This window comes from Gouania willdenowi, chromosome 11 (assembly GCF_900634775.1).
Source record: "Gouania willdenowi chromosome 11, fGouWil2.1, whole genome shotgun sequence".
Lineage (NCBI taxonomy): Eukaryota > Metazoa > Chordata > Actinopteri > Blenniiformes > Gobiesocidae > Gouania > Gouania willdenowi.
In genome coordinates this window covers 15,509,569-15,536,779 of record NC_041054.1, presented here as the reverse complement: position 1 = coordinate 15,536,779, position 27,211 = coordinate 15,509,569, and the positions used below count along the sequence as shown (strand labels likewise).

The 27,211-nt window shown below is 38.4% G+C and overlaps 1 protein-coding gene across 4 annotated transcripts; it reads right to left on the bottom strand.

Moving 5' to 3' along the window:
• Window positions 1–146: 146 nt before the first annotated feature.
• On the bottom strand, window positions 147–26,012 carry satb1a (SATB homeobox 1a). Of its 4 annotated transcripts, none has more exons than XM_028461823.1 (11): window positions 25,901–26,012; window positions 21,587–21,816; window positions 19,090–19,266; window positions 18,762–18,888; window positions 17,417–17,540; window positions 15,074–15,185; window positions 12,486–13,021; window positions 10,087–10,284; window positions 9,289–9,435; window positions 7,140–7,343; window positions 147–2,226 (listed from the first exon to the last, which is right to left on the bottom strand). In XM_028461823.1, the coding sequence occupies exons 2-11, from the start codon at window positions 21,801–21,803 to the stop codon at window positions 1,402–1,404; spliced, it is 2,667 nt and encodes an 888-aa protein (XP_028317624.1). In that variant the 5' UTR covers window positions 21,804–21,816; window positions 25,901–26,012; the 3' UTR covers window positions 147–1,401. The 4 variants fall into 4 exon arrangements, with proteins under 4 accessions (XP_028317624.1, XP_028317623.1, XP_028317626.1 ...); XM_028461822.1 differs by lacking the exon at window positions 25,901–26,012 and adding an exon at window positions 24,010–24,407; XM_028461825.1 differs by lacking the exon at window positions 25,901–26,012 and adding an exon at window positions 24,010–24,407 and having other exon boundaries at window positions 12,486–13,018.
• Between the last annotated feature and the right edge of the window lie 1,199 nt (window positions 26,013–27,211).

Here is a 27,211-nt window from a genome sequence, read left to right as displayed (position 1 = left end):
ACAAAATGAGAAATAATACACAAGACAGCAACAAAAATACACACAGTGACTAAAAATACACAAAACAACAACACAAACCCTTTGTTCTGTCCTATATTAATGCTCAGATTGGCAATTGTTCTAAATACTGACATGGATGTCGGATCATACCGTCACATTTTTGTGGCTCCATCTGCGATTAAAGTCCCCCCCATCTCTGAATTAGAAGATTTCCAGGGTAAAGTCCACACAACCATTCGCTTGTTTATTGACCCATTTAACACAATATGCTTCATAATCCTTTATTTAACAAATTCTTTTTTACTAGTAATTATTTTTTAAGTTCAAAGATGACATCATGTCAACAGATAACATATTTGTCTTCTAAAATCACGTTCCAATCATCGAATAAACACTTATTGCCAAAAGTATCGTTCCAACTCTTCTGGGAAGTATGGTCATTTTTTCTTCTTGAGATGCAAAAAGGTGCTCATTGTAGACCAGGGCAGAATTGATGAACAGTCATGATATACCAGGAGATCTTCGCTATAAAGTAAGGAACATAAATTGACCAAAAGGTATCGCCAGACTCCACTAAGCTTTGACTTTTGGTCTCAGTCTCTTATAGAAACAGGAAAGTTTGTAGAGACGGAGTGACTGAAACACCTAAATTCAATAAATTGCAAGAGAGTCCCAATACTTTTGCCAATATAGTAGTATACATTATTAAAACAATAAAACATTAACATTTAATATCATAAGACAGATGTTAACAAAGACATCCATAAGAAAGACAAGTAAAAGAACGTGAATAAACTTGTAGTCAAACATCAAAGCAGCATCCATCTATCCATCCATCCATGTTTTAGACTGTGTAGAAACAACACTCAGCGAGTCGACAACATGCAAACTGATAATAAACAGGACTTGGGTTGATTCAAACGTGGACTGTCTAACTTAAGGTTTCCTCATTAACCTCAGCATCACAAAGTGGCCATCAAACACAAAGAAACAGTTCAAAAGAAAGGACTCGCAGTGCCACCATCACAAGGCATTTCTGGTAACTTCATGTGTCTCCGTCATTTTAAACCCAAACCATAAACTCCTTCATTTTACCAAGCAGCTTAAAGTCATGTGGCTTTTGAAGGTTTATAACTAGTTATTCAGTCATTCAGAGATATCTATATAGCCTCGAAAAGGGTAGATCAACACATGAAGCCAATTTGAGAGTAAACGTTGTTACAATTGCATTAGAATTCCTTACATCAAAGAAACTGAAGAAAGCTGTGATACAAACACTGACAAATTGTCAGATTTCACAGTGTGTGATGGCCTATATCAACAGGTCAATTTGACAATATCTCTCGATTTCTGCAATAGATATTAACAGTGTTAATGATTAATCCGGTGCATGTATGTGGGTTATATGTCGCTCTGTGGCTCCTCTTTCATTGGAAGAATAGTTTGAGTGCTGACATTAGTTTCTTTTGAAGGATTACTCTCACTTTCTTCATTACTCTTGTGTTGCTTTTCTTCCTTTAGTTCCTTTACAGTCTGTGTATCTCCATCCTCTGCAGGTGTCTGTGTGTTCACGCCTGTTTTTAAATGGCTCACGTCCGTGTAGCCCCATCGGTTGTCCAGGTTATGTCCGTGGTACTGGCTGTTGAAGAAGCTGCGGATGGCGTGCTTGGGTAATCCCAGCTGAGCAGAAAGGGTGTGAACCGCCTCCTCGTCTGGATTGAGACCCACGTCCTGGATGAAACTCTGAAGGATTCCCAAAGCTTCACCGGAGACGTTCAACCCTTCACCTCCTCCACGCTCATCTAAATCTTGGGCTCGCTTATTCTCTGCATCCGATCTGACCTCGTCCACATCCTGGTCCTCGTTCTTCATGTTGGGCCATGTCACTGTGACTATCTCCTTTTCACTGTCCTCATTGACTTCCTCTACGGCTTCGTTCCCAATACATCCATTCCTCATCAGCTCATCTTCCTCTTTGCACGTATCCCTTATCGCTCTTTCCACTACGTCTCCTCTTCCCCCTTCCACCCAATCCTTGCAGTCCCCATGGGCAAAACCTCTGCCTTGAAAACGAGCTCTAAACTGCCCCCAGCTCCCTCCGACACCACACTCAGCTGGGGATGCAGCACAGGGTTGCCGTGGAGACAGATGAGTTCCTTTCTCAGGCTGCAGAGGTTGATGGGCTTGGAAATGGTGAAGCTGTGGCATCGGAGAACTGGGTTGGTACTGATGAAAGAAAGACCAATTAGAATAAAAAGCTAGACATAGTTATATATATATATTCATAGATATCTTTTTCTAAACCTGCTTTACCCTGTAAAGCAGTGTTTCTCAAATGGGGGTATGTGTACCCCTATGCAGTGGTACAACAGGGGGTACTTCAGAGAGAGAGAGAGAGTGGGAAGTTAACAAATAAAGTCTCAGTCTTGGTCCCACCCCAGGCCTGATATGACCGGAAATGATAAAAAAATATATATACATATAGAAATAAATCTATTCAGGAGCCACTAAATCTGGGTTTTTCAACCATAGGGTCAGGACCCCATGTGGGGTTGCCTGAAATTTCTGCAAAATCAAAAAAGATTAAAAAAATTTTTTAAAATTATAATTCTCTTTTTTAAAATTTTTAAAACAACACACAATCTTAAACAAATGCATTTCTATATTTTCATTTTGTGGAATATAAATCTAGTAAAAAAATGATCAAAAACTAACTCAAAAAAAAAAAATGTCTTTGGGGTCACCTTAAATTTCTGATATCAAAATGGGGTCACGATCCAAAAAAGCATAGGAACCACAGCACTAATAGGGTTTATTTCCACTTATTTACAAAATGAGATTCTTTCAAATATGTGTTATCACTCGTTCATTCCGTCATTATGTTCTATAGTTGTTTTTAAATTGTTAAACGTTGTAGTCGGACAAAGGGGGGAGTTGAATTCAGAAATAAGAGAAAGGGGGTACTTGAGCCCAAAAAAGTTTGAGCACCACTACTGTAAAGCAGTGTACCCACCTACCTGTCCATTATCACATAAGCACCCCTTAATAAAATATTAAAAGCTGTTTATTTGTGTCAATCACTTCTCCTGAACTCTCTCCTGTGTCTAGAGCATGAGTAGCAACCTTATAAACAACAAAGGTGCCATTTGAGTCCTCCCCACCAAACACCAGGAGACCTAGGGCTGCTAATTAATCCCTAATAATAAATTAATAAGATTAATAAACACACACAGGGACAGGATGCACCCATCACTGCACTATATGAAACACAATTGTTTATATAATGGTTATATATTGAATACATAATACAGCACATCTGAATGAGGTTAAAATAAATAAATAATAAACTCAGCATTGCTGGGGGCTGTTTATCAGTCAGGTGGTGGTAAAAACTCAACATGAATCCATGTTTTAAAATACTAGAAACAGCGCTCTTAGACATGTCATCATGTAAATCAAACTTGTTTCTTTCATTGCTTATTTACTGTGAAAAATCACTGTGCAAGCTAACCTACATTCCACAAAAAAGGAGTGATAACTGGTTGCACTGCATTATGGGTAACTATTCAGTTCCCTCAATGAGCAGGTCACAAGTTTACTGGTTTTAACAGTTTTAACAGCGCTTTATTTACCTACATAAAGGTGGTCATATTTTACCGGCATTTCCTTATTTGTTTGTTTGACCTTTAGCAGGATTATGTCAAAATGACTAACATATTTTGGCAAAATTTGAACCAACGACAGACCTTACGCCATTAAAGATGCCATTAAATTATGGAGGGGGATACTGATCAAGTTATGTCGGGGTGGTTCCGAAATTACTCCACTAAGTTATCTCTGGATTGGATCCCGATTACGCATTTCATCGCAATTTTTTGTGAAAAATGGGGGTGCCCATACATTTGGACCAATTGTATTGTTTCTTGCAAGCCTTTAAAGTGTGAAAGACCATGGTACCATCATCATCATATATCTGGCAAAGAGGAGAGAGGATATTTGGCTCTGGGTGGAGGTTTCATGCACTCTCTGAATGCTCTTGTTTGACATTTAAAGCTGCTATCTGGAGTTTCTGAGATTTTTTATCAATGCCCCGCCCTCAACACCTCCAATTCCTCCCCCTGCCTCTGCAATCTACCAGAAGCCACGCCTATACTTTTCTGCGCACGCATCGTGCATTGCAGAACTTAACATTGATATAGGTGCATGGGTCAGGTTAGAGCCAAAATCATATTTACCTGTTTGCGACCTTGTTCCCATGCACAGTTCCACATTCACTTTGACTGACAGTTTCAAAAACACTAAGCCGAAGCCTATTGGCTGGGTGCATTCGGCGATCGTTTCCATTTGTATAGGGGTCTATATATCTATTCATATACATTAATGTATATGAATGACCACGGCCGTAGACCATAGTAAAAGACTAGTTAGGTTTTTTTTGCATTTATAAAGAATCATAAACATAGATTTCTCAGAAACTCCGGATATCAGCTTTAAATCTTTGAAAGTTTTAAAAAGTCTATTTCTTGGTCACTTGATCAGGAGATAGATAATGTTATTTTGAACAATCTTATTGTAATTCTCAGCAGATAATTGCAGTCCTCAAATTATTATATTAAACTTAGAGGTTAAAACCTAAACCATGTAAAGCCTGAATAATTAAACAGCAAGATTAGAAAAACCTCGATACATAGCAGTTTAATATGGTGGGAAATTGATGATTATTCATAGTTGGATTATGATGTTTTTTTTCAGATGGTCAGCCATTGACAGCATCTGAGTTTAATGTTAACAGAGTGGATTTTAGCGTGCCTCAGAGCATCATTACACCTTCAATAATGGCAGCTATGCTGCAAAAGATTGTTCACACACAAACACGAGGTATGGAAACATTTTTTACTCTTTAAGCTAAAGCCTGAGCTATTATCGAGTCATTAATCCATGCAAAAGCAATAGCGATATAAAAAAATAACTAATCATCGTCATGGATCATTGGTTAATGTGGTAATCATCTTTTTTTTCTGACATCCTTGGCATTTAGTCGTCATTACTGCACTGCTCTTTTAGTGAACACTCAGGAGATCCATGAGCATTCAGTGTGTTTTCCACTAATGTCTAAATTATTCTTCTTTTTACATCACTTATCTCAAATAGATTGTGTCTGTCACCTTAAGCTACAGTCATTTATTGCAGTCTTAGAAACCAGGGAAACAAACTTCATTGTTCTAAACATTTTTCCAAGAGTTTCTACTAGAAACACAGAACAGTGTGTAATTAACATTATTGTTATCCATTTTTTCTTCCTGTCGGTCGTTAACTCCTCCAACACCGTTTTTCCCATTTTGACAATTAAGCCATCAAATCGTTCAGAAAGTTCCTGAGTGCGTTGACTTGTCAGTTCCGATCCCATTTTTGGAGTTGACAGCTGATTAACCTAATTCAACCTTATTGCTAATGTTAAGCTATTGCTAGGTTAATGCTATTGCTTTGCTAATGCTAAGTTAGTGCTAATGCTAATGCTAGGTTATTGCTAATGATAGGATAATGCTATTGCTAGGTTAATTCTAATTAGGGATGGGAATTGATAAGAATTTAGCGATTCCGATTCCATGATCGATACTGCTTATCAATTCGATTCCTTACTGATTCTCTTATCGATTCTCATTGGGTGAGGGAATGAAATAATACAAATGGATTTGTTTGCTTTAATTCTATTATCTTATTGTTGTCTCTATTGATATCAGCTCTCTTTTAATCCACCAGGTAAGGCAGGTAAAGATTGTTTTCACTGGATAATAATATATACAATACAGTATATGACACTTTGGCTACAAACATTTGAGAATATTTACAGTGCTCCTTTTGAACTTGAACAACTTGATCCAAAACTAATTCAGACCTGAAACACATAATTCTTCTTTAAAATTAACCAAAAGTACAGCTGGATTTATCAACTGTGGTAGATTAATGATTTTCGTGCAGAAAAAAATGTATGTTTGCCTCAGGAAGGACATGAGATGGTTCTGGACTTAGGGTGTCTCCAGCTGTGGAGAACACCTTTTTGTTGATGATTCTTGGACACAGATATTTCTCAGCTAAAGCTGACACTATTGGCAATGTGTCCCTCTTCATCCACCACCAGAGGGTGGCGTTGTCTTTGGTTTTGGATGGAAGGAAGGCTTCTATATAGTTGGACTTCTTCGTGCACTCTTTGGACTATGTAGGGCCCTATAAAATCCACGTTAATGGAAGTGCGGACGGGATCACGGAATCGACCAATGAAATCGGAATTCACTGTTGAATGGGGAAACGGACAGTATCGGCATGGAACGCTGTCACCGCAATGTTTTTTTATGGGGAAATGTTTCCGGGGGGACTGCTCATCAGGTGCACTGCCCGCCTCCCTCCCGTACTGGCCGCTTTAAACACCGCCTAAACCGTCCGAAACACCATCTATACTGCCAAGAAACTACGCAAATCATCACAAACTCCTAAATACAGAGCCACCAGTCTATGGTTTAAACAACACGCTGCTTGTGCGTGTGATGTCATCATGTATTTGCGACGTAGGAGGAACCAATAAGCGGAAATGACAGGCAAGCAAACAAAAAATTCCTAGGAATTGGATTACTGGGAACCGGTTCTCAGAAAGAACCGGTTTTCGATTCCCATCCCTAATTCTAATGCTAGACTAATGTTAGGTTAATGCTAATTAGGTTAGTGCTAATGCTATGATAATGCTATTGGTAGGTTAGTGCTAATGCTAGGCTAAAGTTATTGCTAGGCTAAAGTTATTGCTATTGCTAGGTTAATGCTATTGTTAGGCTAAAGTTATTGCTATTGCTAGGCTAATGCTAAGCTAATGCTAACGCTAGCTAATGTTAGGTTAATGCAAATACTAGGTAATGCTTAGCTAATACTAGGTAATGCTAAGCTAATGCTAACTAATCCTAATGTTCGCTAATGCTAGGCTAATGCTACGTTAATTCTAATACTAGGTAATGCTATATTAATGCTAGCTTATGCTAATGCTAGCTAATGCAGTGCGACATGGGCCAACACCTGCATCGTCACTTGCATTTTCTTCAGGAAATGCAAATATTCTAGTTGATCATGTATTAAGCCTCTTTGTGGAGCCTCACCAGTGCATTGTCATTGCTGAGCAGTGTTAGCCTGTCAGAGCAATACTGCTGTGCCGTCATGTTGCTGCTCTCCTGTTCATAGATGGCGTCACGTTCAGCCTGGGGCAGGCTGAGGAAGCGGCGGATCATACTCAGGTTCTCCCACAGGGTCCGGTTCTCTGGACTGGGATCCTCCCTCCAACGGAGCAGCTCACAGAGCCAGCCCTATATAGGGAGGCATGAGACAAAGCTAAAGGGCTCATTGTGTAATCTGCTGTGAAACAGATCAGCTCTGTGGACAACACCTGACACAGTGTTTACACACTGTGTCTAATTTGTTCCAGAGCAAAACCTTGAAATTATTGACATTAAAACAGAACCAGGATCATATTCGTAAACATAAGAATATGTCACAATGGTCGTCTTATTTTTTTACCCGTTAGCTCAGAGGATACGAAGGTTCTCAGAGAGAAGAAGAACTTCACGTTTGGAGAGTTGGAGGAACGTAAACAACGACTGGAAAAGAAAGCTCGTGGAAATACGGGGGAAAAAGACTGTGATGAGGAGTAACAACAGGAACAATGACTGCAGACGAGAACACATCACAAAAAAAAAAAAAAAAAAAAAAAAAAAAAAAGGGAAGAAACGAGGTTGGATGTAAAATTATCTGTGTTCAAATTAGGGGACGGATCTAGATAAGCATAATGCTTTTTTCCGTCGCCCTTTCCGGCATGAAAAAAAAAAAAAAAAAAAAAAAAAAAAAAAACAATGATGTGATTTTGCTCTGAATGTCAAATGAATTTCTGTGAATGCAACCATGTCGGAAATGAACTGAATAAATAAATAAAATAAAAATATGAGCAAAAAATGGGGGATAATTCGTACGCAGACCTCAGGTTAATGCTGGTTGCCATGGTAACTTGTGTCGTTGGAGTGATAATAATCATGGGCTTTCCACAGTGACGACACACTGTAAACATATGAGCACCAATATTCAGAGTTGATTAAAACTAACCATCTGTTCCTTAAAACCCAAAACCATGGCTATGGTGAACCTCTTGTACTGTAAATTACAGAGAAAAATTTAAACCTGATAAATATAATACTTTTTCTAATACTTTGTTGTTCAGAAATATTTACTATGATTACTAAAAGGAAATATTTTTTGCCTGTCAATAGTAGGATATAGATTTTGAATGAAGATAACACTACATATACTATTAGCCTCATGGCTTTTAAAATCATCAGCAATTAATTGGTGCAGTTTGGCACAATTTAAACTAATGTAATTTTATTAGGAATATGTATAGATACATTGACATTAGTTTTTTACCTGATCCCTATTTGAAAGTGAAATTATTTAATCGACTTCTCCTTTTTCAAACCTGTGCGTGGCAGAAAGAGGAAGAACATGGCTGGATGTGGTTTATAACTGATAACACACTCGCTTTAAAACACACATTAAATAAGGAACTTTACCACACAGATGTCAAACGGAGGCAAAGTCTCGATAGAAAAATCAGTGACAATGTTTTTGCCCAAATGTTTAAGAAATAAAGAAAAAGTGAGAGAATCAATGAGAGGGGAAAGAACAGAGGTGTAGGAAATGTTAGCATGGCCGCTGAATAACCTTTAGGCAACATCTTGAAGAGTGAAAGAGGGAGGGAAAGAGAGAAAGAAAGAAAGAAAGAAAGATTTCCACTGTACGATATATCCAGATATGCTGGAGAGGAAAAGGAAATGAAAATCCCTCCATTCCATGAAGAGAAATTATCCTCAAACAAAAGGCAATAACAAGCTTATGGGCCGCCATAAAAAATGAGAACAATAAACATTCAAATCATGCATTTGTGTGTGCGTGTGTTTATATTAGTAGGGCTTGTGCATCTGTGTGTACTTCCAAGTGCTTGCGCAGTGTGCCTGTGTACCCAACTATCTGTGCATGAGTCTATGGCATCTATTAAAGCAATAATTTAGGACACAATAGCAGTGTGATGCACTGATGATAGTTCTCTGCAGAGTACAGCTGCTGCTTGATTATCTGGGCTCTCCTCCATACTTAGTAGTCATCACTGCTTTAACCCACGGGACGGGTTCATCATTCAGTGCTAGAGTTGGGCTTTTAACTGGACCCGTTTGGTTACATTTACACTAACTAGAGCGTAGGTACCTGACTCTTGGAGGCGGACACCTTTGCGAACAAAGCCTGAGAAACTTTGGCTCTCTTCATTTCGTGCTGAATATCCTCGTAGATTAAGGCGCTGACGTTAAGGATGCAGCTGTCGTTCCTTAACGCTGTAACGGGGGACAACCTTGCCTGAGAAAAGGAGAGAAAAAGATAGAATAGGAGGTTTGAAACACAGCATTTAGTAAAATATCTGGCGATTACAGTAGCTCAAAAGTCTCTGAAAGATGGAGATCCTAGTGTTGCTGTAACCAAGACCATGAAAATCTATTTTATAAACCATTAGAAGGTTGACCAGTTAAAGAGCATTCTCTCTTTGATTTATTTTTTTTCTTTTTTTAAATACATTTGACAAAAAAAAACAAGGTGTCTGCAACTTTGTCAAGATTTGACAGTTTTTTGCAAAAATAAATAAAAAAAAAATCCTTGTATGTATTCAAAAGCTAATGATAAAATTATATATTTATTAGGCTCTGAAACAAGAGTACGACAACACTAAATGAACACTAAAAGCAAAGCATAAAAATGTAAGATTACAGACACTGGAAATAAATAACTTGGTCTTGAATATTTAAAGTAAATACATAATATCTTAAACATATTTACTGAAAGGCTTTAAGGAAATAATATATTGGTTGTTTATTCGGTGCATCAAAGAAAGACGAAAATACATTTGCGATATTATTAAAATGTTTACCTTGAGTTGAAAAGAGGACAGAAGAGTTTAGAGCTCACAGAGAAACAGAAGTGACAAACAATCAGGAGAAACAGACAGTGTCATACCTGTGTAGTTCTTGGGGGGGTGTTGTTGCAGCTCGGGGTGAATCCTGTCAGACTTCGCTCCTTCTCCTCCTGGTAGATGCGTTCTCTCTCAGCCTCAGGCAGCAGCAGGAAGCTGTACATGGACCGCAGGTTGACCAGCAGCGACTGTGAGGCGTGTTTGGGGTCTTCCTCCTTCCGTAAGATCTCTGACAACAGGCCCTGTTACAAAACATAAAAAGAAGCAATCTATAGTCAAAGAAAGAACATGCAGAGTTTGATTTTGAACTGTGCTAAACAGAATTTAATAAACAAAAACACTCAAATTAGCACATTCTTTTTGATTATATTATTAATCAATTGATGATTTAAGCAAAATAGGAAACAAGGATCAAGAGTAGCTGGTTATTAACTAACTAAAGGTTCTTTCATTTAGTTTTTGTTATCGTCTTTTAACCAAAATCCAACTTAGTTTTAGTCCAAATTTAATCATCAGGACTATTTCAGTTATTGTTTAGTTTTAGTCAACTACATGATATTAAAGCTGATATCCAGAGTTTCTGAGAAACATCTCGATGTCCCGCCCTAAACAGCTGAACTTCCTCCCCCTGCCTCTGCCAATCAACCAGAAGCCACACCTCTACTTTTCTGCACGCGCATCGCGGAACATAGGTCACATTGATATAGGTCTATGGGTCAGGTAAGAGCCAAAATCATATTTACCTGTTTGCTGTTGTGACGCACGGCCTTGTTTCCGTGCACAGGTCCACATTCACTTTGATTGACAGTCTCAAAACTAGGAAGTTGAAGCCTATTGGCTGGGCAATCACGGCGCTCATTTCCATTTGTATAGGGGTCTATGGGACGAAGGTGGGACTTATATACATTAATGTATATGAATGACCACCAGCAGTAGACCATAGTAAAAGACTAGTTATTTTTTCGCATTTCAAAAGAATCATACATAAACCTAGATTTCTCAGAAACTGTTACAGATATAGTCGACTTTATCTACCTGATATGGGATGGTATTGATGTTTGTAAATACATACAGACAGATTCGATGCGATCAATGGGTACAGACCACATGATCACCTGAGTCCTGACTGGATTTTGGCGCATGTTTTTATTAGTTAACAAAAATATCAATATATTTGGATACAGATATAGTCTTTTTTATTGTCAAATTTAAAAAAGTACAAAAAGTATGATGAAAATGTTTGATGAACAAAAAGAACACTGGGTGAGCTGAAGCTTTCTTTGCTTTATGTTATCGCTCACTACTGATGCTCTTCCTCTCCTCTAAATTGCATTACATCTACACAACCGCGTAAAAAATAAAACTCACATTTGCACAGATGGAAAACAATTATAATTAAAACCGAAGCCAGTTTTTGCAATCTTTATTGTAACATTTGGGCACATAACAATTCAGCGCCCGTATTTCATAGACTCACACAGCCAATCACTTCAGCATCTCGGGATCTGCTTTATAAGGTACTGAGTCGGTGCTGAGCGGGGCTAGCTAGTATTACTCAGTGTGTGTCTGTGACTAAAGCAGAGCTTTTAAGCACCACATGCAGATTGTGGGACTTCTTTCTCTGAAAAGAAATCCGATTTCACGCTCGAAGACGGATTGGATGGAAAGTATCCAGCCTTCTTAGTCAAATCATGGATCACCACTGGATCCATACAAGAAAGTAGATGGATGCTTTATGCTACATTGTCTAAAGACAAATGCTCCCTTCACTTGTGGATGACATTTTGGCATCGTGCCCAACTGGTGCGGCTGGCACCAGTGCATCTTGGACTTGGCAGCGAGGGAAACACAGGGGCGGATAATAACTAAGTCTGCTTATTGTGATGAAAATGATAATGAGAGTAATAATAATAGTAACAACTGGCTTAGCCTGTCCTTCGAGTCCCATTGCTGTGGGAGCTGTACCAAATGTATGCTGATGAACACTGATAATGTGGCGTTTTAGTGTTAGTAAAAAGATCCTGGAAGGGAGATAGGAACAGGGAACCAAAGCAGAAGTGGACGTAGAGAAATATAAAAAGGTTTAAAAGAATAGGACGGAGGCTGAGTGAAAGGGCCAAGTGGAAGGTGAGATGAGATAGAGTGAGAGGTGGAGGTAGAGAGAGAGAACATTTCTCTCAGGGCTTCGTGATTAGTTGGCCAAGCAGCTGTTTCAGAGCTGGCAGCGGCTTTGTGCTGCAGTGAGCTGGCACCAACATGCATATACATACACACACATGCAGAAATGGGGAGGGGGGGCACTGCGGCAAAGGCCATACCAGCTTGCCAACAATTAACACACATCTTTTTGCAGCACATGCGTATCTCTACAACACACAGGAAATCACCACCAGCGTACAGCTGCATGTTGTCTAAAGTGACTTTAACTCTGACTATACCGTACCTGGGTCCTGTTGAAGGCCACCCGAGCGAAAACAGCCTGGGAGATGCCAGCTCTCTTCAGTTCCTCCCTCACACACACGTAAATGTCACCCGGCACGTCCGTAGGTCCCGCAGAAGGAGCAGCTGAGGTTTGATTTTGTGTCCCAGCAGGAGGACCACCTCCAACACCAACCTGGACCTGCAGAGGAGCTTGGGGATCCGGCGCTTTGGTGGAAACCTTGGCAGGAGCTCGTCCAACGGGAGGGTGGTTCAGATACTGTTGTGGTGGTGCGGTCAGACTTTGACTGGCTAGCATGCGGCTAACGGCGTACTGCTGTTTGAGAAACTGAGCCATCACAAGCTGCTGGTTGACCATTGGAGAGCTGAGCGGCTGGGCCACCAGCCCAGGAGGGTGCAGACCGAGTGGAGAGCGAGCACATATGTTGGCTACGGCTCCGTGTGGGAAAAGCAACGATGAGCTCTGATCAGATGGGATACCTGTGACTGGTTGCTGAGGGCAGGGGATGTGCGACTGGTCAGAAAAAGCATCGGCGTCTGCTGAGAAAGATGAAAACAAAGACACCGACAATTAAAAAAAACAACACTATCACAAACTTGGGTGAAAGTAGGGCTGTCCCAATCAAGCTTTTACACTTTCAATACAAAAGAGATATTGAAGCCTTGAATATTGGCTGATACTGATATTAATCCCATCCAATATCAGCATGAATCATACATACTTTTATTGTTTACTTGGTAGAATGTTAGAAAAAGCTTGATCAAGTGATACAGTATTATTCAAACAGAACAAAAGTCAGCATATGAGAAAACTGACCTATGTATTAATAACTAGTGGGTTTCAGAAATTTTAACCATAAACAAGGAAGAATATTCTACAATTGAATAGAATAAATAAGAAGACCAGAAAATAACCTCAATATGTCCAATAATAACAACAAAAAACCCCCATATATTTAAGTGCAAAATAGCCACTAGTTTAACGTGAATGGAATAAAATAATAAACATAGTAGAAGACCCTGAATATATAACCTCAAAACCAAATTATACTTTTAAGTGCAAAATAACTATTCTAGTTCACTTCAGTTATTTTCACTGTCAGTATTTAGTTCTGTCAACTACTAGACTATCGGAGTTCTTCTATCTGAGATTTTAGACAAAGGCCATTATAATCCGATCCGACTTCTTTTCTGATGTCGGACTGATTTCCGATATCAATATTGGATCAGGACACCCCTACATTAGAACAAATGGCTGATATGTGTGATTTTTTGGAGTCCATGAAAGACTAATGAGAAAATGTACCAAGAAACCTTACAGTTAGGGATGTCCCAATATAACTTTTTCACTTCCGATAAGATACCGATATTGCAGCCTTGAGTATTGGCCGATACCAATATCAGCACGAATCATACATACTTTTATTACTTATTTTATAGTGTGGAATGTTAGAACAATAGTCAGCAACAGTAGGTATGAGAAAAACTGACTCATTTATTATTAACCAAATGGTTACATAAATATTAGCCTTCAACATAATATATACAGTATTCTACAATTGAATACAATAAATAAATTATCGTAAGGCTTATATTGGAGATTTTAAATGCAGTCCGATAAAATCTGAAATTCGTTTTCTGGCTGATATCGAACCGATATCTGCTATCAATATCAGATTGGGACACCCCGACATGTGTCAAACTCATGGCCTGGGGGAAAAATCCGAACCTTAGGAGCATCCAATTCGGCCAGCAGGAGAAAGTAAAAATGACAGCGAAAACCAGAATCACTGTGTAAATGAAACTCAATAACATTTGCAAGGGCTCACAGTTTTGCCGGTGCTTATATGGCACGATTGCAGGAATATTTAATGTAAAATGGTTGAAAAAACTCAAAATTCTTACAAAATCCTTACATTTTCCTCAAATTATGACATGATATTTCCCTTAATTTGATAGAAATCTTTCAAAAAATCTAGGAAATTTAAAGTGGAGATCCTGTTGGGGCTGTTATCTGTCACTTATTGCTTGGATGTTTTCGGTTTCTTACATATTTTGTATTTTATGTATACGTAGAAGTGCAAACTAGAGCACAATAATGTATAAATAGCTAATTTTCCTGCATAAAATCAGCACCCCACTTGAGATCAAACTGCTCCGTATTTGGCTCCTGAACTAAAAATGAGTTTCCCACTGTCACTAAATGCTTGTTTATGTGGATCTTGTTGGGCTCTTTCTTTTTACTACGGACTTTCTATTTTGTCCAGCGCTTTGAGATGACTTTGTTGTATTTCGCGCTATAAAAATAAAGTTGAATTGAAAAAGCAAACAAAGACTACAAAGTTAAACCCACACCCAGCGGCTCAAAAGCTGTTTTCAAATACCGATGCTTCTTCTGCCTATGGGTAAACACAGTTTTACGAATTTGCCTTTTTCTACCTCATAAACACTTTTAAATTAAGTACCACTGAGGACCAACCCAGTAAGACGGGTGCTCACTCCCTTAACACAGCCGTAGGAGAGTTATTGTACGTTAAATAGATCAAATCTTGAAAAACACAACGTTTACACACAAGACTGTTAATCTCTTACCCTTGGAGCTTTTGGACTTCTTGAAGTGTTTGTACCAGCGACCAAACTCGTGACACTTGGTTGCTGAGACATTTGCATAGTAAGTGCTATTTACAATAGACGATATCATACTCTGAAACAGAAGGGAATAGACAATAGAAATTCATTAGATTTTCCAAGCTCCTGCTATGGGCAGCCAGGGTGTCTCAGATGTTCACACATCTGATATTAACGAACTCAGATCTGTGTTATTAAAAAGACCCCCAGGTAAATAGGATAATAAAGACAGATGAGTGTGTCAGTGTGGGCGTTTGCTTGGCATGCGTGCGTGCGTGCGTGCTTGTGCATGTGTGTGTGCATTTGTGGTTAACCAAACACTTGAAGTGCATGTGCACACAGCGTTTCTCCCTTAAGACCACCCTGTGCCATCTTTACATCTGATTGCACCTTTCATCTTCTCATATTTATTTCAATCGGCTTCTCATAAACAAAATGGGGGTGAAGGAGAGACAGGGGAGGCAGAATGGACTTGTATCGAACCATAAAACGACATATGAAGACATTTAAAGCAGGAGGAGATCGCGAGGAGTTGTTCCTTATCAAGCTGCAGATGTCCTACACACCCCAAGGCAAAATGGCTGATAAACTAAGTTGATAATCATAAATATTCATCAAGAGATCTTCCCCAAACGCTGCATGATTAATGTAAATTATTTCTGCATTTGCGTCCGTATTTGCTTAATTAAATGCACATGAATTGCAGAGAATCTTAAAACACCAGATTAGGGAGGTTTCTGCTGAATCAGAGACAGCTAAGCTACAGATAGAAAGAGTGATGGACAGAGAGAGAGATGAGTGAGACGATAAAGGTTCTGAGATACCATCTCACTTTATCAGCACGTCTGCCTTTACACCTTATCGCCTTCCACATCTGGACTTCATTATTAGAGCTCACCTTGCTCCTATAACTGTACAGTATTGCTGGTACATGTGCATATGTAGAACAAGGGGAAGGTAATGGCTGAGGACATTACATGCACGTTGTTATGCTTCTAACTACTGTCGCCACTCCTAAATTTCCCTCATCTTAATAAATAATAAATGGGAATGAATTAGGGCTGGGACAAGGCGTCGGATGCGAATTATGCGTGTCGATGCACACACAATTCTTAAGGTAAAAGGAAAGTTTTTTTTTTTGTTGGAAAAGCACTTTCTGTATTAGCGTTTGGAATTTTGAGTTTAAGAAAAATGTGAGTGTATTACTTTAAGTTGTTGTTATTTTCATGTGAATGAAGAATTAAAAGATGCACTTTTTTCAGTAAGTTAGGCCTATGTCGTGTTTTCAACATAAATCTTAAATTCTGTTGGTTGAGGACTCTGAATGCATTATTTTGTACTTTTATATTCTTTCTTGAACTTTATTATGGAATTTTGAGTTGAATAGCAATAAATAAATATGACAATGTTAAGGAATTTATGTTTTTTTTTCATTTTAGATATGTAAATCAACATGTATAAATAAGTTTTAGTCAATTAATGGGGAGATAATCGACAATCGAATCGAGTCGAATCGAATCGAACTGGAAAAATGAATCGTTAGATTAATCGATGCATCGAAAAAGTAATCGCTAGATTAATCGTTTAAAGAATAATTGTTTATCCCAGCCCTAGAATGAATCCTATTCTATGAGTGCTATAGGAGGGAGGGGAAGAGCTGCATTTTTTAAAAACTTACAAACCTCCACCAAGCACCAAATATCCTCTTTGCCAGATATTGGCAGTTGTAGTTACAGTCACACTATAAAGCATATGTGTCAAACTCAAGGTTTGTTTTCCCACCAAAATCGAACAATTTGACAAATGACAATTTCGGTCCATATTTGGCCCTTGAACTAAAAGGAGCTTGACACCCCTGCTTTAAAGGCTTGGAATAAATTTCTATCACCATTAAAAACAATACAGTAGCTCCAAATGTATGGGAACCCCCATTAAAAAAAAAATAATCCCAATAAATTGTGCAATCTGGATCCGATCATGATGAAACTTATTTAGGTAACTGAGCAACCAACTTTACATAGATGCGTCAAATTTCATAAAGATCGGCCAAATGAACAGATATGTGAATTTTTGAAATTTTGCCAATGATGAGAGATAGGGATTTGAAACTGATCCAGAATCAGTACATTGATCCGGATCCCCTCCAAAATATAACTGAATGCTCCATGGCGTATGGTCTATCTTTTGTTGGTTTTAATTTGATGTAGTTTTGATGTAATCCTACTGAAAGACAAACACCTAAATAAAAAAAGTGTTTGCGTACAACTAATCTGATCTACTCGTCTATGTACCGTGCGTGTCTATTACCTGGGAAAGTGGACACTCCTTAGCCAGTGAGCTCTGATTCATGTCCTTGAGGAGCTCCTTCAGGGCATTCCTCACTGTGGTGTGACTCCACTGCTCAGCTGGTAGGTCCTCTAACTTAGGACAGCTAAACACACACACAGGCATTACTTAAACAAAATGCATTTTTAAAAGAACATTCCGCTGCGTCAGCACTTTAAATGTAAAAGTTCGGATGACTTTTCATTGTTTAACACTATGTCATTGTCAGACTGTAGAAGCCAACAGTGTTTCTTTGGCGTAGTTAATAAATCTTTAAGTGGAAAGAAAACTAGATTTCATGAGTAAAATACGATGAGGAGCCTTTTTGAGCATTTCTTTTGGATTGCACTGTCTCTCCACATGCTTTATAAGATTTTCAGCAAATACTGAGTTTAACATAGTGCTAAGATAAATATAGTTTTGCAATAATTGCACACTGCACTTGGATTGACACACCCAAGCTGAGGCGCCCTGTACATGTTAAAATGAGTCTTTCACAAAAAAAATGTAGATTAGCAAAGACGAATAAAGATAATAATCATTCATGATCGATGTCTCTTTAATGTTTCTCAATTTTAAACAAGAGAGATCTAAAAATGACACATTCCAATGAGACAGTCAGTGGTGCTGCTGGAATTGACACTACAGCAGACATGGGCAACTGGCGGCCTGGGGGCCACATGCGGCCCTCGGTCTCATTTTCTGTGGCCCCAAAACAAATCCCTCCAAAGACAGTAATTCAGGAAGCTGAAAGTAATATAAAGCCCAGCGTAATAAACAAAGTAACTCCAAAAACACACAAAAATGACAACAGACACACAAAACAACACAATTACAAAATGACTCCAAAGGTACACAAAATTACACAAAACAACAAAAATACAAGAACACAGAATAATAACAAATACACAGAGAATTACTTGTAAAAATAGACAGAAGGACTCCAAAAATGCACAAAATGACTAAAAAACTCAGAGAACAACAACAAAATCATCCAAAAAGACAGCAAACAAAGACAACCCCTCTGTTAATTTCCTTATGTATGCTCAGATTGGTCATTATTTTAAATGCTGACATTATAATGTGGCTCTTGAAACAGAAAAAAAAGTAGATAAAAGTTGCCCATCCCTGCACTGCAGCATATTTGGTGCCTTACTGTCGCCCCTGATCCAAACCTGGATCTGCTTCTGTTCATGAAATTAAATATGTGAATGCCTGAGATATGCTACACTTAATGAGATTTGGTGTCTACTAATCCAGACCTACAGTGTGACCGTTGATCAGACAAATAACACATATAGTACAGGTACGTGTTTGAGCTCTGTACCTGTGCAGCTGTATTTTCAGGGTGATAATGTGGTAAACGTCCTGCAGCATGTCAGCCACTGTAGCGTCCGGCGCGTCCGTCACACAGGACAGTGGCACTGGGTTCCACCTCCCCAGCTGAATCAGACCTGAACCCACAAACACGTGTCAAACTCAAGGCCCCGTGGGCCAGAGAAAACAATAATCATTGCGTAAATGACAAAATAACTCAGTTATAGATATTTCAGTCCCTTCAAATTCACAAAATCAATGAAAGTGCACATTATTTGCAAGGGCTTGCAGAATTCCCTGTGTGTGAGCATGTGCATGTGTGTGTGCAAGATGTGTACCTTTAGCTTGTGCAGCAGAGCTGTGGGAGTATCCCAGCGTGAGCAGAGCCATCTCTATCAGCTGGTTAAAGAGTAAATCTCTTTTGACCAACACAAACTCAGCATGCTCCTCTCTTCTCTCGCTCTCCAAAAGGTTCTCCTTATGTTCCACCACACAGAACACTGGCAGCAGGCTTCCTGCAGCAAGAGATCAGGAAAGGAGTCACAGTTATCTAATCTAAAAATGTTACAATTATATAAAGATAATAGAAACCTAATTAAGTGCTGTATAGATCTTCTGAATCTCATTCTCTACCACATGGATTGGCAACATTTACAATCAAAAGAGTCTTTTTAAGCCCCTCCTACCACACAACAGGACCCTGAGAGCTGCAACTCAATCACTATTAATAATTTAATGATATTGATGATAACACACATGCAAAGATGGGATGTGCCCAGGATATTACAGCCAAAGTGTGGTGTATATATACATGTGTAGGACTATATCGCTAAGCATTGCTATAGCAGCCTCCGCTTTGTCACCGTAGCTTGTTAAAGCTTAATAAATCACTGATATGGAGAACCAACTCTGCCATTATTAAAAATAAACACCTACCGATATATGCCATATATATATATATATATATATATATATATATATATTGTATACATAAATTCATTTATAAATCACTCACTAAACAACCGGTTCCCAAACTTTTCACAGTCCCGTACCCCTTTAGACCATTAACCTGAACCCATGTACCCCCTACTCCTGCACATTTAAAAAACATAATAATGTAATGTCATATACAATGTAGCCTCACAGGGAAATGTGTCTCTGAATTTTACCAATCTTGTTGAGGAAAAAAGAATGATAATAATCTGTAAGCACACAAGAAAACACCTTATTCAGAAATATCACTTGATCGTTTTATTTATTTAATTAGCCTACTGGCTTTTTCACTGAGAAACCATCTCTTTTTTTGGGGAAGAAAAATAAATCTATCAAACATTTGTTGATTGAACATATAGCAATAATACAATATATTCTTCACCTTGAAACTGTGAAATACAACTCACTACAACTGTAATGAGAAGGGTGAGGTTGAGATGATGCACAGAACTCTGCAATGTTTGGCTGAATTTCATATTTGAGCTTTTCTTTTTTTAATGAGATTGTTTCTGTCTCAGGCTGCATAAGGGGGATCTGCATGTGTCATTTGTGGCAATGCATGGAGGCTCCTGACTGCTGGTCGATTTATATTCTTGTTTCCGATGTTCTCGCGCTATTTTTGAATTTTTATTCACGTACCCCCATGACAATTTGCATACTCCTGGGGGTAGTCGTACCCCACTTTGGTAACCAAGACGTCAACAAATGAATAAATCACTTAATATCTAAATATATGCCATGAATGCTATTTATTTATTGCATTTTTATTTATGTATTCACTCATTTATTGTATTTTTATGTATTTATTCATTCATTTATTCATTCATTAATGTATTTATTTATTCATTTCTTCATTTATTTATGCATGCACTTCAGCACGCACTACGAAATGTGATGTTGATGGGGGGTTGTCCACACTGGCTGAACTTTTCGCCTATTGGTTGATTTCCAGGAGCAGCGATGGTGTGGTAGACATGCAGTCAGTCAGGACTGTTTACTTTTTGCAGTGTAAAATCATTGTGAGAGTGTTTGGGGGGGTTGGCTAGGGAACAGTTCATTGTCAGATTACTGATCATCAACCAATAGGTGAAAAGTTCAGACAGCGTGGACAGCCCCTCCCCCTCGACTGCATAACATTTCATAGTGCGTGCTGAAGTGCTTGCATAAAAAAAAGAATAAATGAATGAATGATTAAATAAATAGCATTTATGGCATATATTTCGGTATTGAGTTATATATTCATTTATTTATGGCATATATACTGCATATTCAGGTATGGAGTGATTTATTTATATATGGCATCTATTTATTTATTTATTCATTTTCAACAATGGCAGGGTTGGTCCTCCACACAAGCCTCACTCTTGGCTCTTGACTTCTGCAAAGAACCAGTAATCTGAGGCGACAGCTGTGTATGTACACGTTGACCGAGCCAATCACGTTCCACCACAATATTACACACAGTGAGCTTCAAACAGAGCACAGCGTTACAGAACAAGTTCGATCTGGTCTCCCTGTCGTTGTCACACGTGCGTATTGGACGTGCAGAAAACAAAATGATTGTCTCTGCTTTTAGTGGCAACATTTTTCAATAAATGCAGACCAAAGAATGAGGCCCGGTGACATACTTGATGATTAAAGGGGTGCAGTTTATAATTAACTGCTGCAAGACAGTTGCAGAAAAGGGACTAAAGAGCCACACGTGGCTCAGGTGCCACCAGTTTCCTACCTCTGCTCTACCTGGTAGGAGTTCTTATCCTTCTATCAGGGCTGTAATCTACCACAAATACTGTATATCCGGGATACAAAAGCTACAAATCCCTCCCCGCACCACTCCTGTACCTCTCATATGCCAGCTCTTGCCCTGTGGCTTTGGTGCAGCCGGATTCTGGGCCAGACATGCTGTTTTTGCCACAGGGCTTTCTTCCGCGCTCCTGTCCTGATTAGAGGGTCCCACTTCATGTTGCTCGAGACGAGCCAGCTTCGCCGGAGGCGGTTGAGGGTCTATGACAAGATCACTGCCCTCCACTTTCAGGATTCCATCACACATCGGATTCATCTGTATTCTCACGCTGGTAAATAAAACAGGTAACAAGGTATAATCAAACAAAAAGGAACATTTTTTGTAGTCTACATGAGATTAAATATTGTACACAATTTATCCACCTTATTCCTGAGACCACTACCTTCTGTGTGAGAAGTATATAGGCCTGAATAAAATGCAAATAATAAAAAAAAGCTAGATTAATCAGGCAGATTACAGCCTGATTAATCAGTCAGGCCATAATATGTAACTGATGTATTTGTTTTTTTGTTTTGTTTTTATCCTGTGGCTCTATGCTGTGCTTTCTACATTATAAACTGCCACTTTGGAATAGGAATTAATACAGGGTTTTTCAACCACTGTGGCGTGGGAAATTAATCAATTTGACCTAATTGGTCTAAAAAACATTTTTAAAAACGAATTAATTATTGTCTGTAAATATGTCATAGTGCATTGTCATTATAGTATATTTATATATCATTATATAAATACAATGTAAAAAAAAAAATACGTTCTATAAAATAAAACAATATTTAACAGAATAAAGTTCAATTGTAGTTATAATCATATTTAATGGGTTTGTTTTTTTTTTTGTCTTTAAACTTACTTCTATCCCTCCCATGACGTGTATCAAGTATGCAAAATATGAAAGATGAACAAATGTTTTTTTGTTTGTTTGTTTTATTTGTATTAAAGACACTTTGATAAGAATGACGACACATTTAATTTCACTTTTTATTTGAAAGACTGTATATTGTTAATATAGGCTACTAATTTTATTTTTTATTTTTTAATTTTCAGGTGGTGGTGTGTCTTGGGATTTTTTTTTTTTTTTTTTCAATGAAAAGATGTACCTTGGATGAAAAAAGGTTGAAAAATACTATAATAATGTTTACAAAAATGACAACAATGGGAAAAGTGCACTAGTTAAATGTTTACAGTTACAATTTGCCATGTATCCATGTTTAATGTTTGAAATTTAGGCAACTTTATTTTTGAATATTTTTTTATACATCAGAAATTGTTTGCACAAGTTTGCCTTTTCTTATTTATCAGTGGTGTTACAGCCCTTATGTTGACAGTGTTTCTAATTAAAGTTATTTATTTTTATGTAGCAGTGTTTTGCTTCTTTGTCTTGAATCATATTTCGGGTATTATAAGAATTTGCGTTAATGTACATTTTATATCCTTTGTGTATAAATGTTCATATCTCATAATATGCCAATATATCGGCAGATATATTTATATCGTTATCGGTAGATACATTGGATATTGGCTTTTTTTTAAAACACCAATAGCTGCATCGGCTTCAGCCTTAAAACTCAAATATCAGTCTGGCTTTAAAAGAAACCCTCTTTATTAGGTAAAAGTCATATATCTTTATTGCGTCAAGTTGCACTAACACCTACACACGCACAACTTCTGCTTTCGCCCTTTCACAACAAGAGCCCCAAATATAGCCTATGAACTGAAAATAATATAAAATTAAACTCCAACTGTCAACCTAACACAATAGTAACATAAATTATTATTAACTGAATTATTATGGAAAAGGCTGCCTTTTTAAATATATATATATATATATATATATATATATATATATTGTTTTTTTTGCCACCTGCTATTAACTGCTATCTCTTCCATCACACAGGAAGTTGTGTATTATCACTTCCAGTCGCACCTCCAGAAATAAGGTGGGAGCTGTTTTTATTTAGTAAATGTTTAATGTATGAATACATCAGTGTGGTGACCGAATTAGTAGCTTATCTTTTTTTGATTAAAGATAAATCACATTGGTCATATCTTTTTTTTTTTTTTTTTTTTTTTAAATACAAACACCACCTTTGTTGACAAAATACACATTGATCATTGGTTTTTCTCAGCACATTGGTAGAAAAGCGCTCGATGCGTGAGTTTCAAGTGAGCGAAAGAAAGCAGCGTCGGTCACAACAAACTGCATATATTCAAACACGCGTTGACGCTTTTAAACATCCAAGGGATATGAATTGACCTACTGAACACATCGAGTCAGACATACGATAAAAACAATCGAGCCCAGAGTCCCGTGAACGCCTCAGCGCGGTTCGTCGTGTCCAGACGCGTCGCTGTAAGCCATCAGTTCATTAGAAACCACTAATAAACGAGAGCTAATCGTCCCGTGTCCGTCTGACGGAAGTTAAATAAAATAGATTTAAAAAAAAAAAAGAAGAAAAAAACCAACCTGTATCCGTCGTCACTGCCTGCTCTTCCATGACCTGATCTCCTACATCGAACACAGCCTTTGTATCCGCACCTTTGGCTGCTTTCATTCAACAAAGCCGAGCGTCTGCTGCTTCCAGCTGTAGCCGCTCGATGCGCCTCTCCTGCCCGGTGTCACCGCGCGTTTTACCGGAAGGGGATAACGCTGGCCCTCCGGTCCTCCGTCTGCGGTCTATCGCAGAATTATTACCCCCAGCAGCTCAACTTGGGAGCGACCTTCCTGTGTGTGTGTGTGTATGTGTATGTGTGTGTGTGTGTGTGTGTGTGCCTGTGGATGAAGCTCCAGCGATAACAATGCGCAATTCCTATCACATATGAGTCTACGGCACTGACTCCGGGACAGCAGCTGTTGGTTACACATCAAAGCGCACACACACACACACACACACACACACACACGCGCACACGCACAGGGAGGGAGGGAGGGAGATGCTGGGCTCTGAAAAATGCACGGCCCCAGCTGCATTAACATATGGTGTAATGATGAATTCACTAGCGCGCTCCCTAAATGTATTAAATGTGACAATTGCGCATAAATCTATTTATGATGTTCTTCCGCATGCTGCGCACGCACTTATTATTGTCTTTAGGGTCCTGGAGCTCTCCATGGTAACAGCCAGACTGATATTAACTTTTAAATGAGGATATGGTTAGAGTCACATGCTCATCCACAGCCAATGAAAAGCAGGAGGATCATTGCACTAAAAAGTGTCAAAAAAAAATACCTTTGTCAAACATATGGTCAGCGGGCAAAATTTCAACCATCAGAAGCTCCAGTCTGACCCACTAATCAGGGTAAAGGTTGGATGTCACTGAATCACAATCCTACAGGAATGAATCCGATGACTAAGACAAAAGAAGACAGCATGCGCCGATGTTGTCCTGTTCCTCTATCAAATATTGATAAGAGACCAAAGTTACTGTAAATCGTTACCAAATCCCTCACCTCCAACCCAACCCTGAAAAAACAACATAAATTAATCACATTTTCAGCTGCTTCTCCTCTTTTCACAACGATTTTAGGAGCTATATTTTATTCCAGTATGTTTCCATGCAAACGCCTGGTTTCTCTGTTAATGAACAGGTCTGAATATTACCACGCAGACCTACATTCTCTCATTAAACATCATTAGTATAGTTCTAAATTGGCTGTAGACGCTGCATAATTTATAATACATTAGCATTTTTATTGTATTTTTCATTTTTTTTTGGAAAGTAAACCAAAATATTAACCAAATTTTTAGTTTAAAAATAATAATAATTGTTCAATGTTATTGATATTTCTTTAGATATTTTGATAATTTATTGTCGATGTTATTCTTTCAAACACAATGTACTATTTATCTTTTTTTTTTAGTTTTTTTTTTCTTTCCACCATTTATGTATTGTGTATCTTTAACTATGCCTTTGGGTAGACATCTTGTTCAAGCAAAGTGATAAAATAATCATGTGTTCATGAATACATTTTCCATGAAACAAAAGTGAAAAAAAAAAGAATAGAGAAAAAAAAAGTGATAATTTGATTAAAAGAAAAGCACAGACTAACATTCTACACTGGGGGCACAGGTAACTAAAACAAAAGAAGAGTAAAAGTATATACATACTGTATGGAGGACGAGGAGTGCTACAATTAAAAAAATAAATACGCAGTTCATTATTTCATTAAATGTGTCAATAATTAATTATACATTTCATTTGGATTTAATTAATTAATGGCACATTTAATTAATTCATGAACGGTGTATTTATTTATTTATTTATTTATTTAATTGTGGCACTCCTCGTCCTCCATATATACAGTACCTAGACATTGTTTGATTAAAAGGTAATAAATAAAAAATAAGCTACTGTACCTGCACAGGCCTCTGTCCTGTGTGCAGAATCCTCCTGCTGCATCAGCACATCTACTCAGTGACAGACGTTGCTCCTCAGCAGTGAAGCTCTGATCTCTGAGTGGTGCCTGAAACCCTGGTGGAAGTTCCAAAGAGCAGCAGGTGGAGTTTGTCCCTGTGTCACAGACACACACACACACACACATACACACACACACACAGATCTGCCTTTTCAGGAGGTAGTTGAGGGAGGAAGGTGTGCCTGTTTAGGGAGAGGGAGGGCACTCTAGTACTTTGGGCTAATTAAACAAAGTGAATTAGCTCTCCTCCCAGCCAGAACGAGCCATGGATGATTACACACCATTCATCATGACTAAAGCAGTGAGAGAGATGTCACTCAGCTGGACAGAATACGTGTGTGTGTCATTGCATTTGAAGCTCTGATTCCATTAAATTTGCAGTTTTCTTGCAAATGCGTGCGTTTGACTTCTACCGTTTTGCTCGTAATGCCATTTCTCTGCCTCTGCACATTTTTGCTGGGCTCTTTTATCACTGCTTTGATACGCTGTCATTGAGACTGGCAATGCTAAATGATGATTAGGACCATTACATGCTCATGGAGCATGCTACCAGTGCAGCACAGATCTCCCTCAATCCAAGCATCATCTCGGGGGACCTCCTACCACTCTTACACTCGTGTATGTCTCCAAATTAGGTTACATTTTAATTCCCCCTCATTCGCCATGGATGTGGTTATTATAAACCCATGATATACAGTTAGTGAGCCTGCCACTGTTCGAGGCTTCATGTTGGTGTGTTAAATGGTAAATGGGTTTCCAACACTCATGCAGCTCATTTACATTATGCTTCTCATCCTCACACACACATGCACACACACGCACACACACACACACACACACACACACACACACACACACACACACACACACACACACACACACACACACACACACACACACACACACACACAGGAGTATATGTGGCTCTACATGTAAAGTGATTACCTGTCACTGCCTTTTCGTAAACACTAACGTAAGAAATAGTTGTACTTTGACCAGCTGTAGTTTAAATAAGGCAGTGGCTATCCGTACAGTTGCCGTATCAATATACTGACATTCTATCCATACGCAGAGCCCCATTTGGCCAGTTTAGGTCATGTGATAGGTCAGTTGGTCAGTTTAGGTTGCTTGACTAAGACTAAACCTTACCCTAAACCTAAACCTAAACCTAACCCTAGAAATTGTTGCGATATTAGATTATAACCTAACCCTAACCCTACTCGTACTTCGGTAACTGTACCAATAGCACCAG